This window comes from Pagrus pagrus (assembly GCF_965226575.1).
Source record: "Pagrus pagrus genome assembly, chromosome: 20".
NCBI lineage: Eukaryota > Metazoa > Chordata > Actinopteri > Spariformes > Sparidae > Pagrus > Pagrus pagrus.
This window is the reverse complement of record NC_140207.1, coordinates 25,902,587-25,921,474: the sequence shown is the minus strand read 5'-3', so window position 1 is coordinate 25,921,474 and position 18,888 is coordinate 25,902,587. Positions and strand designations below refer to the sequence as shown.

The 18,888-nt window shown below is 43.5% G+C and overlaps 1 protein-coding gene across 3 annotated transcripts; it reads right to left on the bottom strand.

Annotated features, from left to right (window-relative positions):
• Positions 1–5,690: 5,690 nt before the first annotated feature.
• Positions 5,691–17,692, bottom strand: LOC311249471 (E3 SUMO-protein ligase ZBED1-like). 3 transcript variants are annotated; one of them, XM_084340535.1, is made up of 6 exons: positions 17,585–17,692; positions 17,112–17,196; positions 16,765–16,843; positions 12,585–13,411; positions 6,391–7,014; positions 5,691–6,302 (listed from the first exon to the last, which is right to left on the bottom strand). In XM_084340535.1, exons 4-6 carry the CDS (start codon positions 12,585–12,587, stop codon positions 5,913–5,915), a joined length of 1,017 nt encoding a protein of 338 aa, XP_084196661.1. In that variant the 5' UTR covers positions 12,588–13,411; positions 16,765–16,843; positions 17,112–17,196; positions 17,585–17,692; the 3' UTR covers positions 5,691–5,912. The 3 variants fall into 3 exon arrangements, with proteins under 3 accessions (XP_084196661.1, XP_084196662.1, XP_084196663.1); XM_084340536.1 differs by lacking the exon at positions 16,765–16,843; XM_084340537.1 differs by lacking the exons at positions 12,585–13,411; positions 16,765–16,843; positions 17,112–17,196; positions 17,585–17,692 and adding an exon at positions 7,457–7,713.
• Positions 17,693–18,888: the final 1,196 nt, after the last annotated feature.

The following is an 18,888-nucleotide window of genomic DNA, read 5'->3' as shown; positions in this document are numbered from 1 at the left end:
CAAGATGACCTTGAAAAAAACGGAACTTTCAGCATTACCCTTCCAAATGGGATTATGCATGTTTTCTTGCATATAAACAATATCTTAAACAAGAGTTGAGACTTGAGTTACGTACTGCTATACTTTCTGAAGTTAAATACATGAAAAGTGAATAATGTTACACCCCCAGGTGGACCAGGGTATCAGGGTGCAATATAAAAAAAATGCTAACCGATTTACACATACCAACACGTTAACCAACCGACACACTAACCAACCGACGCACTAACTAATCGACACACTAACCAACCAACCCTAACCCTGTTTCATGTCACATCCCACCTGAAGTTATTAAGCAAGGACTGTTTGGAGGTAAGTTGATCTAGTTTTCTGGCTATAGAAGGTGATTGAGTCTATTGAGAGATTGGTGTCTTGTACTTTTTGTATTTTTCTTCATGAAAGGTGGCAATACTACTTCTAGAGTGATAACATTAGCTATCAGCAGTTAGCTTGTAGATTGTGAGCTAGCATAGCCAGCCCAATGTTGCTAGCTAGTGAGAGCGGAAGTGGGAGACTAGGTAGTGAGAGCAGAAGTGGGAGAGAAATTATGATGCAAGTGCATGTGTGTGTGTGTGTGTGTGTGTGTGAGTGCGTGCGTGCGTGCGTGCGCTTACAATATTTCACTGTTGTAATGAATAATGATTTTCTGATGCTTGCAATGCTAAGGTATTGTAGTGAATGACCTTGTGGGGAGATTGAGGGAGTGAGTGCACGGGGATAATTGAAGAGTGACTGCACCTGTGGACGGGAGTGTTTTGGAGGAATAGGAGGATTGAAAAGGAAGAGAGTGAGCGGATGCTGGTGTCTCTGGGGAGCGGGGCTTGTTGAGCGTTACCGGGTGGAAGCCCAGCCGAGCATTTGTTGTGCACTCAGTGTCGGGGGGGTGGCCGTTCGCATTCTGTTTAGGGCTGCTGGCGGCGAAGAGAGGCAGCGGGTTTAGGGCGAGGTTCCGGGGTGAGGCAGGGCTGAGGTAGTGTCAGCGGGGAAATTTAGGAGTGCCTTTGTCCGTGTCATATGAGTGTGGTATCCAGGGGACTGTTTTGTGTATGCGCGCACTGACTGAGTTCATGTGTACCTATAACGGGAGCGAAAGTAGTTTCGGCTCGATTTTAAGTTACTGCTGGTGTGTGACACGAGAGCGAGTAATAAAGAGCGTCAACAAGAAGCAACATTGCCCGTTATTCTTTGTAAATAACTTACACATGGTGTCAGAAGTAAAGCGACTTGGATGTGGATCATGGCAAAGTTTAATCCTCCCGAGAAACTGGACTTTACTCGACCGGAGCAGTGGCCGGAGTGGCGGCAGCAGTTTCAAAGGTACCATATGGCTACAAAGCTAAACCTGGAAGATGGGGACGTGCAGGTTAGCACGCTGCTCTATGCACTTGGCAAAGAGGCTGAACAAGTGTTCAACACTTTTGTGTTCGCGGAGGATGAAGATGCTGACGAATATGAGACTGTGTTGGAAAAATTAAACACCTACTTTATACCTAAAGTGAGCGTTATCCACGAAAGTGCTCGTTTTTATCTCAGAGCGCAGAAGCACGGTGAATCGGCGGAGGAATATATCCACACCCTCTATGAGCTAGCTGAGACCTGCCAGTTCGGTCTGGCGAAAATAGAGAATATTCGGGATAGGCTGGTCATCGGGATTGTGGACAAGGAGTTATCGGAAAAACTACAGCTGACAGCGGACCTAACACTGGAAAGAGCAGTGGAGATTGTGAGAAAGTCGGAGCAGATAAAAGGGCAAATAAGCCAGCAGGCTAGAGCCAGCTCGACCGACGCTAGCTACCTCAGCGAAGTGGCGCGAACACATGCACGCGCAGCTCCTATCCCACAGCACAGAGGAAGGGAAAAAAAGCATGGCAGTTTCCACACCGCGAGCCCAGGACACCGCGGCGACAGGGGCAAGTGCTTCAGGTGCGGCAAGGATCACCCCAAACATGCAGCCTGTGCAGCCAGAAATGCTCAGTGCAGAAACTGCCATAAGACTGGACACTTCGTTGTTGTGTGTCGCTCTGCCAGAGTGAACGAGGTAACCACAGTGGGGCAGGAGGCTGACCACAGTGGCAGACATTTTCTAGGTGAGATCAAAACAAAGTAAACCTACATTGTAGACACTAACACACCATGGACTGTTAAACTAGCCATTAGAGACACTCCTGTGACTTTCAAGATTGATACGGGCGCTGATACCAGTGTGATATCAGATGAAACTTACCACAAGCTTAAACACCTGCCCCAGTTAACAAGCAATGACATGGACTTTGACAGCCCAGGGGGAAAACTTGATGGTCTAGGACAGTTCACAGCTTTAACAAGGTACAAAGGCCGGCAATACAAGTTCATCATACATGTGGTCAAAACAAACAGCTGCAGCAACCTCTTAGGCCGAGCTGTCGCAGTGGCCATGGGACTGGTGAAAAGAGTGGACGAAGTCCAAAGCACATTTGATACAGATGTGGGCCTCTTGAAGATAAAGCCTGTTAAAATATGCCTGCGAGACGATGCTGTACCGTACAGCGTGAACACTGCGAGGAGAGTATCTGCACCCAAGACGTACGTCTTACCTACTATAGATGACATACTGCCACGGCTGGCAGAGTCCCGAGTGTTCTCCCTGCTCGATGCGGCTAGTGGCTTCTGGCAAATCCCGCTGGAGAAGGAAACAGCCAAGCTGACCACGTTCATCACTCCAATGGGGAGGTACTTCTTCAAGCAGCTCCCGTTTGGGATCTCCAGTGCACCGGAGATTTTTCAGAGGGAGATGTCGATGCTGTTCAGAGGCCAGGAAGGGGTTGAGGTTTACCGCCCTCACCCCTCAAAAGTAAGTGCCATCACAGAGCTACAGCCACCAGATGACATGCCAGGCCTCCGGAGGTTCCTGGGTATGGTTCATTATTTGGGTAGATACCTGCCCAACCTGTCAGAAGTGATAAAACCCCTCAACGACCTGCTGAAAACTGACACGGTATGGACCTGGGACGCAGCACAAGTCGACGCTTTCAACAAGGTGAAACAACTCATTTCCACAGCACCCACACTCGCATTCTATGATGTAAACAAACCCACAATAGTGAGCGCAGATGCAAGTAGCTTCGGGCTGGGTGGCGTGCTGCTACAGCGCCATGTCGAGGGACTGAAACCAGTAGCTTTTTGCTCCAGAACATTGACTGATGCAGAACAGCGGTACACGCAGATAGAGAAAGAGTGTTTGGCGGTCGTTTGGGCCTGTGAGAGATTCTCCACCTACCTGTACGGATTAGACAGCTTCACAGTGCACACAGACCACAAACCACTAGCCCCACTGATCAATAACAAAGACCTTGACATGGTTCCCCTGAGGTGCCAACGCCTGCTCATGCGTCTGATGAGATACAACCCCACTGCAGAGTACGTGCCGGGAAAAACGCTGACAGTAGCTGACACACTGTCCAGACAGCCACTATCTGTAATACAGAGTGAAATATCAGAACTGACCTGTGATGTTTCAGTGTTCGAGGATGCAGCTCACGCAGCATGGCCAGTGTCGCCCTCCAAGCTGGAGCGGATCAAGCAAGAGACGAGCACTGACCGTGACCTGCAGATGGTGAGTAAACTGGTGACACATGGGTGGCCAAAGCATGTGGGCAGCGTAACAGTACAGGCCAAAGCATACCACCAATGGGGTAACAGCCTGTCAACCTCAAAGGGACTTCTGTTGTATGGAGATCGAATTGTTATCCCACACAGTATGAGAGGTGACATACTCCACCGTTTGCATGATGGGCACCAGGGCATCACTAAGTGTTGCGAGAGGGCACGAATGAGTGTGTGGTGGCCCGGACTAGAGAAGGAGATCCAAGAAATGGTGACAAAGTGCCCTGAATGCATGCAAATCAGACCGACACAGAGGAAGGAGCCTCTGATGACAACACTGCTACCTCAAAGGCCATGGCAGAAGGTCGGAGCCGACATCTGTGAGTATGAAAAGAGAAACTACCTGATTGTCATTGACTATTTCTCTCGCTATTTGGAAATAGCACACTTACCCGACATTACCAGTGGGACCACCTGTGCGCGACTGAAGAACATCTTCGCCAGGTGGGGGTGTCCAGATGAGCTACACACAGACAACGTACAACAGTTTTCTAGTAAGGAGTTTCAAAGCTTTTCTGCGGCCTATGACTTTAGACACATCACATCCGGCCCTTACTACCCTCAGTCCAACGGTGAGGCTGAGAGGGCAGTTCAGACGGCGAAAAAGATTCTTCGACAGGCCGACCCGTTCCTGGCTCTTATGAGCTACAGAGCCACACCGCTACAAGCCACGGGTGCCAGCCCTGCACAGCTCATGTTGGGCCGTCAGATTAAGACAACTGTGCCCACAGTTGACAAAGTCCTCGCTCCAAAGTGGCCTGACTTCACAAAGGTGCGTAAAGCTGACGCCAAGGCGAAGGAGAACTACAGACACACTTACAACAGGTGCCACGGTGTCAGAGCACTCCCACCTCTCAGAAAAGGGGAGAGAGTAGTGGTGAAACCCGACGGAGAGTCAAAATGGGGGACAGCAGGGACAGTCCAACAACCACACACAACACCAAGGTCCTACCTGATCCAGATGGACAGTGGAACACTGCGGAGGAACAGGCGCCACCTGCGCTCAACCTTCCTTCCTGTTCAACAGTCAGACGAGACAGAGAGCACGCAGGCGAGTGAACAACCAGCATCACCCCTGTGCTCACATCCAGATTCACCTGTCAGAGAGACTGTTCCAGCGGAGCAGAGGAAGAGTCATCCGTACACCTGACAAATTTAAAGACTTTGTATGTACTTAACACATAGCTTGCCAACAATGGAGCAGAATAATCTCCGGCAGCTATGGAGGTGAATGGGCAGTCTACACCATGACCTCAGGAAAATAATAGAGGAAGAATGAAAGAAGGGACTGAAAGCAGATGTACATTGTTAATGTTATTCTTCCTGTTGTGTTACAGCACTTTCTTGCCTTGTTATAAGTGGCTGACAAGTGAAACATGTTATTAAGTTACAGAGTGTTCCACTAACCCACACTGTAGGTTAATCATACTTAGGTTAATTGTTATTCTCTCTTATCATTACCTGCCTCGGTTGTATAATTCTTAGGAGAAGAGACTGCAGGTTTTCTTGGTTATTGTTTGCATACGTTTATGTCTATGACTCAAAAGAGGGGAGATGTCGTATGAGTGTGGTATCGAGGGGACTGTTTTGTGAATGCGCGCACTGATCTGAGTTCATGTGTACCTATAACGGGAGCGAAAGTCGTTCCGGCTCGAGTTGTAAGTTACTGCTGGTGTGTGACACGAGAGCGAGTAATAAAGGGCGTCAACAAGAAGCAACATTGCAAGTTATTCTTTGTAAATAACTTACACAGTCCGCTCTCCAGCTTGGTGGCGAGGCTCTCCTGCTGCACGTGGAGACGCCTCACTGCGCTGGACCGGCGGTCACCCCACAGCAGACTCTGACCGAAGCCGGCCGGCGCTAAAGCTCAGACCCTGGGGCAGGGTCTCGGATAGGGCTGAACGATTCGGGAAACTAATCTAATTGCGACTTTTTCCCCAAATATTGCAATTGAGATTTAATATGTGATTTTTTATTTATTTTTTATTTTATCCTCTTTTTTTCCCAACAAAACATAATGAATGATTTAAATATGAGCAACACAATATTAGATACATTTACTAAATGTCATTTAGTGTAAAATGTTCTTTCTCATAGGCTTTCTCATCGGCATAATATAGATCAACCTCACTTATCTAAAGTACACAACAATAACACACCACACAGACTAAAGTTCACTATGAGTATGGCACTGCCAGGCATAATGATCCAACAGTTTTGTTCTCAGTGGCTCACAGGTTTTTTGCTAAGAAAACCAGCATATTGACTTTTGCTGGCTTCAAGGATGAGCGAGTGCAAGTCACAATATTCCCTCCTGTGCTAAAAAGACGCTCTGAGGGAGCGCTTGTGGCAGGTACACAAAGATACTTGCGGGCCATGGTGCACAACTGTGGGTAGCTGATCTTGTACACCCTCCACCAAGCCAAGGGATCATCTTCTCCATCAATGGCAGGAGTCATCAGGTAATTGTTTACCTCTGCCTCTGCGACATCTTCAAGTTTTACGGGCAAAGAAGGAGAGGCTGCACTCTTGAAAAAACTGCCAAGAGACCTCTTCGCCTTTTCCCCCAAGGGCTGTGCACTTTGAGGCATCTGAACAGTTTCAGTGTGAGACCTCTTCTCCTATTAGATGAAAAAAAACAGCCATTAGTTTTCCAGTTAGATTTTACAGAAAAATTGTGTTTTTGTGAAATACATAATTATCATTTACCCAATGATATGTACGTTGTGCTAAGTCTACCATCTCTGTCTTCAGTCGGGCCTTGATAGCAGGGATGTTGTCAGTACTGATGTACTGTATTTTGAACCTAGGGTCCAGGAAACAGGCAATATCCAAAAGCTCCTGGATGTTTGGGTCTCCATATTTGTTATTGAGGTATGCTAGGACTTCGGTTTTTATTGATTTAGTCAGGTCAGTGTCCTCAGCATCTTTAGCCAGGACTGATGTGGCAAAAAGGTGGAGAACTGGCTTGAGGTAGGAGATGCTCACATACTCCTCTCCAGAAAGAGCATCAGTAAATTCCAGTAGAGGATGCAGTGCCTTGTGAATTGACTCCAACACGTCAATATCCTGCCAGGTTGGGATGAGGGAGCGTGCATATCGATCACCAGACAATACCTGAGAAATGGCTTTGGCCTGTTCAAGCACTCTGGAAATCATAATTTCTTTAGATCCCCATCTTGTTGGGCACTCAGTTATGAGGTTGTGCTCAGGGAGTTTGAGCTCCCTCTGTGCCTCCGTCAGTGCTGCCTTCTTCTTCCAACTGTCGGAAAGTGCCCCACCGGCTTCCTGCACAGTGCTGTTGCCCTTGACACACATCTTTGAGTGCATTTTCTGAAAGAAACAAAAAGTAGTGTATTACACACAATTTGAGTTTTGTGATACATGGCTATCACTATTACACACTCACATTCTCTGTAATTCTGAAATACAATAATCCCTCTCTCTCGCTCACACACAAACACACACACACACAACACATAAACAGTTTGTGTTTATTTCGAACATGTAAAAAACAAAAACAAACAAAAAAAGAAAATAAATGCAGGTGGGCATTCCACCACAGACAGACATATAAGCACATAAAATCAAAACATAATATTTCAATTTACATATTAGAAAAGGAGTGGGAGGAAGTATGAATTTATTTAATCCCATCCGCTTTCCACAACTCAACATAATTTATGTATTTGTATATTCAGCTTCCTGATTACTAATCAACGCATTTCTCTCTCTTTTGCACACACACACGCACACACACACCATGATAATTTACCAATGGCAAGATGTAATCTGTGCCCAAAACACTGGAGCCTCATCCATTCTTTAAGCCGTGCAGCCAGCACCATATTTGACGCGTTGTCCGTCGTGATGCAGACGTGTTTTTCCTCGTGGAGATCCCAGCTGGCAAGCCCCTCTTTTAGGCCGGCTGCAATATTTTCCCCTGTGTGGTCGTCTGGGAAGTAGGTAGTTTGTAGGCAGCGAGCTCTGAAGTTGAAATCTTCATCAATAAAATGGACTGTAAGACTCTGGTAAGGCTCAGCTGTGCGGCTTGACCACATATCAGTAGTGGTAGCAAAAAACTCCACCGTTTTAAGCTCCGCGGTGACTTTCTCTCTGCACTTTTTGTACAGGTCTGTTATGGCAGTCTGACTGAAGTATGTATGGGAGGGTATACTGTACCGTTTATCAAGCATATTTATCAATGCCATGAACCCAGGCTTGGTCACTGTGCTGAGAGGCATCATATCTTTAGCTATGAACTCGGCTATTGCCTGAGTGATTTCCCCGTGCCGTTTTGAATTACGTTCATATGGAGTGACACTTAAAAACATTTCGGTCAGTGATCCCTGTCTTGAGGTATTTGGCTTGTCTGGCGCACTGGTGCTCGGCATTTTGGCCATACAACTGTCATACATTGATTTGTGGTATTTTTTTAAGTGCTGGAACAAGTTTGTAGTGTTACCCTGTGAAATAGCAATCGGAGCACGGCATGCTCCCATTGCCTGTAAAGCACCTTGAGTTGCCTTGTGTCTGAATTGTGCTATACAAATAAACTTGCCTTGCCTTGCCCAAAGGTGGTGTAATTCCCTTGTGGTGCGGTCTATGTTGGCAGCGGCCATACACCTGTGTCTGGCCCATGAGTGGCACCAAGGGGAGTAGGCTATATGACTCACACTGTGTCCCATACTTGTGTAACAGTTGTCTGCGTTGTGTTGTTTATTTGATAGAAGGACCGACACTCTCTTAGCTTCAGGACCGGACTTTTATTGCCTGGACAATGATACGGAAATGACTGGTCAGCTCGCGGTCAAGCACAGCACTCGTTCGGCACAGCTTCATGGAGGAAAATTAGCAAGTTAGCTTAGCCTTCGAGCTAAGGTCGCTAGTTATAAACATTAAACAAAATAAACCCTCTGTAACACATTTAGTTACATGTAAAACTGTCACCAGCTTCCTGAACATAATATCATGATAACTGCATTATTACATGACATTGTTTACACAGTTTCAGTAGGCTATAACGCTGTGCTTCGTGTAACAAACCTACCATGGGCTCAATCCTCGCATACTGGCACTGTGTTTACGTCACAGCCCATATTTATGTGCTGAGGAGAGCCCTGCTAACCAGTGAGCGTCCGTGATACATGAATAAAGTTATATGTGATTGGCTGTCACTGTGTAAATGGAATCAACAGCAAAACTCTGTTACACTTGCGTGCTAAGCTATTTGCTGTAATTTATAAATTTGTGTTAATAAAGATCACTACTATCTGTACCTTTTGGGTTTCCTCCTCCTCAAATGTGTACACAGTAGAAATATTCTGTGTACGCGCTCTCTACATTTCTCACGTCAGAAAAAAGGTTTATTACAGTATAGTCAAGGTGCCAAACAGACGCCAGAGTGCTACAAAGAAGAAGAATCAGCCACTGCCCAAAGTCAATGAGAAAATTAGTCCGTTTCTGAGGTTAGACGTCAATTAAATGTGAAAAATTGTATCTCAATTAAGGGCTCAGTAGGCAGTAGAGGTGGAGCCGAACCCGAATACGGTATTCGGAAAAGCACAAATAACGTGTTTTTAACAAATACTTATTTCGAACAAATACTTTAAAAAATATTTGTATTCGGGAACAAGAAAAACATCATATCAAAAAGCTACGTTTCCTCATGAGACCGCAGTACATGCCCGGATGAGTGAGTGAGTGACGTTCAGGAGTCGGGGTGGGGGCGTCAAAACACCGCTGTTCCGACCCCCCCGCCCCCGCAGCTGTCCATGGTGCTGCTGAACCAGGTGACGTTGTTTACTCTCTGCGTTGTGGCTTGTCTGTGAAACGCGCGCTGCTCAGGGACTGGGCAGATCTGTCCCACTTGCTTTGTCCCTCACTCCGTTGGGAGATCTTCCACAGAGTAAAAGAAATACACATTGTTTCTCTCCCCCGCTCCGCTCGAGCGCGGCTGAACGCGGCTTGAGCCCACTTCACGGGCGCGAGGCTGCTGCAGCCGGCGACCCTGCTGACAGCAGACCGGGGGAGAGAAAAAATTCTTTGCTCGGTGCTTTGGTTGGGTTTTAGGCAATGAAGAGAGGAGTTGGTTAAGTTTAGTAAAAAGACCAGGTAGAGGCCAGAAGCATAATGACCGTTAGCTATAGGCTACTATGTCATATTATTTACAGATCAAGTTTAGTTCTTGGAGCTCTGTGCATTAGAAAGAACAGTTCTTTTAAGTATTATTTGTTTTTATTCTGTCTGTTCAACGTCCTCCAACAAGGACGGGTGGTGGTGGGGTTCATAATGTTCACAATCATATTTTATTAGTTGTTGGTTTAACCATGGATAAGGTAATGGCTGTTATGTTATTTTCTTTTCAATGACATTCCTTGTTACATGTTCATTGCTGGATTTATGGAAAAACATCAACCAATATTGCATATCCATAATTATTATAATGGATAATTAAAGAATACTTACACTATAATGAAAATTAGAAGTGTAACTAACTGTAAATATCGGCTGCTCTGCACACCCCTAGTAGGCAGGAATCCAAGAAAAAAGGTGATCGTTGCGTCTACACGGGTCTCATCTCCTCAGCTCTGACCCTATCGGCTAAAGTAACGTTAGCCGATAGGTCTGACATCAGGAGTTATTCAGTTATAACTTTGAGCAAATGAAGCCGTTCTTTATTTTTAAGACTAATGACAGGCTAATGTTTTGAAGCAATGTAGCACATTTTATTCAAACTATAGCATCGTTAGCTGCCTTGGCCAACAGCTCAAACTTTGTAGTAACGTTAGTCACTCAGTGTAAATAAAAATAGCCTCTTGCTAATGTTAGCGTCTAAGTTTTAGTGTCCGTTTGATCGGCATAGATAATCTGAAAACACATCAGGCTGAGTCTTGTTTGTCATAATGCAAAATTGTGTTACTTTACACTTGTTACATATATATATTCAGAGCAGCCCGGACCCGGACCCAGGTGACAAATATGTCCCAGAACAGCGGCCAGTGGCTCGATAGTTAAAATTATAGAAGGGAATTTACTGCCATTCTTAGCAAACTTGTAGGTATGTGAAGACGTTTGAGGTGGTATAGTTTGATTCGGGACTCTAACGTATCAACATAAACTTGATTTTGTATTAGCAGCAGTCGTATGTCTTTGGCTATGGTTAGCAGAAGGCTAATGTATTAGCAACTTCCGACAATGCGTTATCGGTAGCCGCTGTCACCTGGCTGTTTACATGGTAAATCAGCCCACACAACCTAACCACCATCACAGCAACTGTAGTTGTTAGAGGAAAAATAATTTAGCAGTTTACCTGTCCAAGAGAAGAACAGCGAGCTCCGAGTCCAACTTCAAACTGTGAGGGACCCAGCAGTCAACACAGGGACGCAGACTCAAAATGATCACAAATAAATTAAATGTATTTTCTTTTGTTGAACATAAGTCAAAAACTCAAACGGTTAACAAAAGATTTAGGGCCCTTTAAAGGTTAACTTAACAAAACCAAAAAGACACACCACAACCCAAACATACCCTCCACCTCTCTTCTGCCAAATGAAACAAAAAGAACTGCTTAAATACTACTTGACTAAACCAAAATAAATGACAGGGTAATTATCAAATCAATTAAGCTTACAAAAGAACCAACATTATGGAAAAGACAAGCTAAAGATTTCTACAGAAATAACCTATTTAAACTAATATTTACATATATACACAAAATTATCTAACCCAAATTAACCATAACAAAATCCCAACAAAATCTTAAATCCCCCCCCCCATGACTGGACAGCAGTTGGATCATGCTGAGCGGGTCTTAAACTGGCGGAAAAAGACTGCCCGTCTTTTGGCTGGTTTCCGCCCGGACCCCAATCGTTGCAGCACGCCCCACCACGACGCCGGAGTTGGCCAGACTCGGGACCCCCGCGGCGGGCATGGTAAATAAAACAGAACAGGACAGAAAGAATTAACAAATAAATAACAGCAAAACCATAGTCAACACAAATGTGTGCACTTGCAAATGTGTGACCATGACGTGCTTAAAGTAAATAAAGTCTGTATGATGTATGAAATCAAAAGACTATGTGTCCTGCATTTATTTGTTTACTCGCACTGCCCGTGTTGTGTTGTGTTGTTGTGCAATACTAATAATGATGATAATAATAATAATAATAATAATAATAATGTGCAGAAATAAACTTAAGTGTTTAAATGATCAAAACAGAAATGTGAGTGCGAGGGGTTACCGACAGTGTGCTCATGGTGTGGCTGCGTCTGCGGACATCACACAAACCAATGTTATCCCGAACTTCTCTCCATCTTTGAAACGCAACGCCGATATTGATATGCGTTTTATTGCGTTTGTTGTCAGACTGTTTTTTATACTCCCTTTTTGACAAATCCGTCTTCCTCTTCTTAGATTGTTTTGCACTGAAAGCGGGTGTTTCCAACCGTGGAATCGCAATCTTTCCTGTCCGGTCATCCGCCATTGCTGCAGACTGGGTTTCCACCGAAGAGACGTGAACGCGCATCTGCTTTAGTAGAACAGCCGATCACAGGGCTCGCTCTCTCAGCTGCTCTGTGAATGGTCAAAGTCTTCCGTCACGGGGCAGATTCTTTGCAGGCTGAAAACAGAGCCTGGAGGAGGCACAGAGGTCTGTTCTTCTCTCACATCACTTCATTTACATTATTCCCAAGGTTATTATGGAAGTTTTTGCCCAATATTGCCAAAAAATAAGCTGCCTACCGAGCCTTTAATGTCTATTGGCACATTGAATACATTATTTCATTGTATTAATAAATACATTCATTTTCAGATGGGTGCAATGCAACAGCATATCTGACAAGTTATCCTGTGGTTTACTCTGCTCAGCTTCTGCCCAAACTTGAAAAATGACCTGGCCAACCATAAAGGATTCAATGGGACAACTCCTTTCCTCTTCTCAATTTTATTTTCTTATTGGAGGAAATATTAGGTTGAAAACCTTCAAACAGAAACAGAAATGTACAACTATCATTACTTTCAAACAAACAAATGTCTTAAAGGTTTTAGTCATTTTTTAAAGTAATTTATTATTCAAATTATAATTATTATTAACTTTAACTTAACTGTTTTAATCTCTACAATATTTGATTACCATGTACATCCAATTTCTCAATCATCAAATATTATTTCTCAATTATCATTGACATTGAAGCATGAAATCAATTTGCAACAGCAAAGAGACAAACAAAACCCAGCAGGCTGCTTCACTGCTGCTCAACATGAATAGGCCTGCTGCTGTCTATCCCAATCATGCAAGAAACCAAACTACACCTTTTCTGTTTTCAGCAACAAAACAAACATTTTCTATCAATATCATTTTGGTTCATCCATACCAGTAGCTCCTTCATGGTTTGACCCAAGCTGAACAGCAGTCTCTCCTCTGTTGTTTGAATCCACACTGGAGTGCAGAGTGATCCTGCTGAAAGACTGCAGGAAGGTGCTCTCAGTCAGCTAATCAACTGGTGTTAGTTTGGGGATTTTCCTCTCCTCAACAGGGAGGCAATACACTGCTCCACTTGTCCTACAGGTGTCATGGTTTCTTTGACTTTTGACCCAACAATATCTAGAACAGTCAACATGTCAAAGGAACGACAAGATGATGAAGACTGGACAGCTTGCCAAAGTTCTTCAAAGAAGAATAGGAAGAGGAATCAGCCACCACCTCAGCCATCTCTGGAAAACTGCATCCTGCATGGTTGCAAGGGGACAGTAAATGATAAGTTCATACCTTTGTCTTCTAAGGCTGATCCACTGAGTGCATTTACTGCTATCCATGGTATGAAAAAGAAACTTCAGACACAAACGTTTGATTGAGGTGGTATGCAAGATGTTTGTGAATCAATTCCTGATTAATTGTCTTCTGATTGTGGGTATCATGAACACTGTCAACACATGTTTTTCCGCAATGCTAAACGTGCTTTAAGCAAGTGTCAAGCAGAAACTAGCTCCACTAGACTGAAATGTGAGCATATGGATTCTTCAGTTTTGTTTTGCAGTTATTGCATATTCTGCAGAAGCAGCACAGTGAAGAAAGTGTCCAGGAACAGATATAGCTTGCAGAAATTCCAATCAAATGCATAGAAAAATATAGAGAAAAAAGCAATGGAACTTGGTGGTGAAGACTTGTGCAAAATCAGAGGAGTTGATCTTTTTGCCAAGGAGGCACAGTTTCATAATTTGCTGTCGCAAGCAGTACTTAGTAAAGAGAGCACCCCAGCCTAACACTTAAGCTGCAGCGTCTGAAATAGCTACAAAGAAGGCACTGATCAGTAAAGCTTTGTCTCGGGTGCATGACCATATAAAAACGGAAGTTATCCAAAAGGGCCAGGCCATCAAACTTGCTCATCTCACAATCTTGTACAATGACACCTTGACAGAATTTGGAGAAGCAGCTGTTGCTGAGATCACAAGCCATAACCTGAGACAAAAAATAGAATGCTGCCCTGATCTCAAAGATTGTATTGACTTCTTATCTTGCCCATTCAAAGACACATTTTTGTTAAGTAAATCCCTAGAGTCCATGAAGGTGACAGTGCGTTCAGCTTAGGAGTTGGGAATTACTGATTGGAGAAAACAGCCTTCAAAAGCTCTGAACCACTACCTTGGCCTCCAAGGGCTCATGATCTCCACGATCCAAATGAGGAGATTCCTTCTGAGGTTTTACAATTTGTTTTAAACCTCATCTGTGGAGATAAAAAGCCCTCATGTCGGGAGGAATGTCTGGCATCATCCATTTCTCAAGACATCTGCAGAGCAGTTATGTCGGGTCAATGGAAGATGAAAAAACACATCTTGCTATGTATGTATGTATGTTGACCACCTGGGGGTGTAACATTATTCACTTTTCATGTATTTAACTTCAGAAAGTATAGCAGTACGTAACTCAAGTCTCAACTCTTGTTTAAGATATTGTTTATATGCAAGAAAACATGCTTAATCCCATTTGGAAGGGTAATGCTGAAGGTTCTGTTTTCTCCGATTTGAGGTACACTGGAGAACTTTGGTCATAGCAGGTGTAATCTTCTAAATAGAAAGGTCATCTTGGACTTAAATTGAAGCCTACAAATGTGGGAATTCTTTTTATATCCATGTAAGGCAGTGATATGTATAGTAAAATGCTTGAGAATGATCACCTTTGATGACAATTTGTCAGGCGGACACGCATTTTTTTGTCTTTTGGGATAAACTGAGGGTGATATTTGAAAATAGAAAGAGAGTAAGCCCCAGAATATTATTCTGACAGTTTCCCCTATGTGTCAGGATACACCATGCAAAATTTCAGACTTATCTGAACATTTATGCAGTTGTAGTATCCTAATATATGCAATTACATCATTTCGCCGGAAGCTTTTCCCAAAAAGGGATTTTTTTTTGGCCCCTGAGGCCAAATGGCCCTGAGTTGGGGGTGGAGGTTATCAACTTGTGATGGCCGAATGTATGGCATAACAGGAAATAATAGTGAAAAAAAGGTAGCAAAAAACATCCTGAGGGATGGACCTGGCTCCCAGCCTATTAGAGCAACTGTGGGCAAGGAAGGAACATAAAGTTATATTTTAGTGAGAGGCATGGTTGACCCCTGCCTGCCCTCTCTGTTTACATGGAGTTTGCCTTTGATAATTATCGATAAATATGATGTGATTTTCCTTTACCCCCGCTGAAAGAGTGAGAATGCAAGACGGGGAAAGAAGGGGGAGGGAAGGAGATTAAGAAAAAGAGTGCACAGGAAAAAACTGCCCTTCACCTGTTGTGTATTATCTCCATGTCTGTGACATAATCTACAGATACAGACATTACAACTGTCGTGAAACACTGGTAGGAAGTCAATATGACTGTCTACAGGTTGTTTTCAGGTTTATCTTTGCTGAGAATGACATACGTTTTGCGAGAAAAAAAAGGCAAGAATCTCTAGATGACGCACTGTTGCAACACATGTGAGAAGTGACAGTACATCAGAGGGAGTACTCTGCATTTAAATGATCAGTCCCCAGTGTTTTTAATGGCAACGTGCTATCTTCAACTCATAGGGCCCTAAATAGTTGACTCCCGCTCCAGGTTCTGCTCTAGAGGTCTCACTTACATCATGGATTGTCACAGTTGGCTGGCTCCTTGGCTTCTGTACATTAGAGGGTTTGCCCCCTTTAACTTTCAGGGACTTAGCTGGTATGTTCTGTTGACCCATTTTGGATGACAGCCTTTGCACATCAGCCTTTACACTTCCACGATCCTGGAGGTTGTAAGGGTTAAGAGTGTATCACTGCAGCCTTCCGTGTGAGGGTGGTGATGACGAGCCTGAGCAATAGCCTGCGCTTCTGAAGGATTCAATATTTATAGTGTTCAGACAGTTCAGTATGTCGAGTCAACAAATTGTCCGGTGCGATCTTCAGATCTGTGAATTCTTTCACACTATCATGCACCAACTTGGGAATTGTTGGCACCAGGACTAGCTGAGCAGTGAGTGGAGGCACAGCTGAGAACGGCTGAGGGACTGTTTAAACTGAAACAGCTGGCGGGAAAGCTAAGGAATATACAGTATGTAGCATACAGTGACTGGTAGGCTGATGGATCATATGTAGGATACAGTGGATGGTTTGAAATAGTTGGGGCTGAGAGTGCAGGGAAACTGAGCGCTGGTAGAAAGGGGGCTGAGCTGCAGTCATTTTAGCCTCATTTACTCATATGCTGCTAAATCACTGACAGTTCAGATCAGAGTGAAAAAACTACAGCAAAGCACATGTATAGGACCCCCAGTAGGCCCTCTTCCACTGTGGTTTTCCCTGGCTCTAGCGCCCCCCCCCCCCCCATAAAAAAAAAGAACACCATCATACAATAGAATGACAACATCTGAACTATCTGAACACTCACAACAGTTTTATTTGAATGACAACAATGAACTTTCAAGTCACTCTTTACAGCATGTGTTTCAACTAATTTACAAATAACAGCACATCAGGCAATAAACACATCTGAAGCATAAATTATGAATAACCATAGTATTGTTCAGTAATGTGACTGCAGCTGTAACATGCAATTACATAACTCACCTGCTTCAAGCTAACTTTCAGAGGTGGGTGGTGTGGTTGATGTGGTAGCGCGCTGCTGCATGACGCCTGATTTGTAGCTCTATTCAAACATAGAGTACATCCATACTGTTAAATTTGTTGTGTCATTCTACTTCATTTAATAAATTAATTAATAAGGTTCGATATAAAGTAGGTACTGTACAAATAAACTATATTTTATTTGCCTAAAACCTAAATTTACTGTAATTGCTAACAAGCTTGTACCATTCAGTCACAACAACAACAACAATAATGATAATAATAATCATAACAACAACAACAACAACATAGCAGTGCGTAAGAGACCACAAACAATTGGCTAAACTTACATGCTTCAGAGAGTGGTGTGGATGTTGCATCAGAAGGCCCCTCTCCAGCAGCTGTTAGGGGCGTCTGGAAATATTTTGAGCGCATCTAGACAGATAGAGTAGATCCACTTATTACTGTACAAACAAAACAAAACAAAAACTACAGCAGACAGAATAGGACAAACAACTGTTGCAGCTTGCAGCAGTTATTTGCATAAGTGGTGTGTTCAACATAACATGTATGATTACCTTATAATAAAAGATTCACTACTATTTCACAATAAACAACACAGAGTACAACCTGCACTGGTGGCGCATCTGGACGTGTTGGCCTCTACTGTGACTCATGAGTCATTTATCCTTCGTAGTAGCTATCAGTGTCATTGTCTAGCGTGTTAAGCCAGCGTTGCTTTATTTCAACCTAGCTAACAAGCTAATATAAATGAAACGTCTTCACACAAAACGGCATTTAAAAAAAGATGACATAATGTTACCTTTATATCGGTACTTCCCCTCTTTTCTTCTCTTTCGGTATCGCGCACCCGAGGGATTTGACGGCCGTTTCATCTCGCAAAATAAAAAAACAGAACCTGTCTGTCACTTGACGTGACACCTATCTGACCCTATGAGGTGCGCAGCCAATGACTACATGTCACGTGACTCAGCACCACAAGTGAGAAACATGTAATTGTTTATCTGTTTATTTATTTTGTTAATATTTATTGTTTTCAAGACAGAACACGAAGGGAGGGCGCCAATGGGCATTGAAAATTATTATTGTTTTTTTTTCTCCCTCGAGGGTGACTGGCAGTGCCCCTCCAGCAGATGGTGCTCTAGGCGACCGCCTATATCGCCTATCCCTGTACCCTGGGACTGAACACAGAAGAGAAGCACTGCTGTAAACAGGGCATCTTCTGTTTTTAGGCTACCCGAATGTTGTGACTTTAATTTCTGCTGTTATTGCGTTGGATCAGAGATGTGAGCACATCTCTAATGAGAACAACAAAATGCCAAGTGAATAATTTTTTTTCCTCACTAGGATCCAGTGTTCATTTTAAGGAAAAAATCTTAAATCATAGAAAATATTGGATGTGTTTTGCAGGTATTTGGTCATAAATTAAAGTATTGGACAACTAAAAAAAACAAAAAAAAAAAAAACTGATGGTGATGGTGCAAGATGACCACCACAGTTGTTACAATTATTCCTGAGGGGAACATTACTGTTTGTATCAAATTACATGGCAGTCTATACAACAGTTGTTGAGACATTTCATGCTAGAAAAAAAATCCTGATCAGATATTTTTATCCCATGACTGCAGTTTAGCTACTGTCCTCAGTTGATGCATTCCTGCTAAGTCGTCTGGCCTTCAGAATGTTTATTTCGTAGTCTTTAATGGTATTGTGGCAAGCACTTTTGTTTTTACGACTAATATCCTTGACTAGTTAGTCAGTAAATCAAACTTTATTTCTAAAGTGTTCCTGTAAATCAGCTTGAGCTTCACTTTGGTGTGTATGTGTGTGAATGACTCAGCTCTGTCAGTCAAATGCTGTTCAGTGGTGTGAGTAACACTGTGTTGAATCCATCCAAGAATTTGTTCATCCTGACTCAGCACAGAGGCTGTGCTTTTAGGACAGACACCAACAAAATCTGCAGTTTTTTACACAGGCTGACCTGTTTCATCCTAAAGATGACTAAAGTGTATTATTATGTACAGTACAGACCAAAAGTTTGGACACACCTTCTCATTCAATGAGTTCCCTTTCTTTTCATGACTATTGACATTGTAGATTCACACT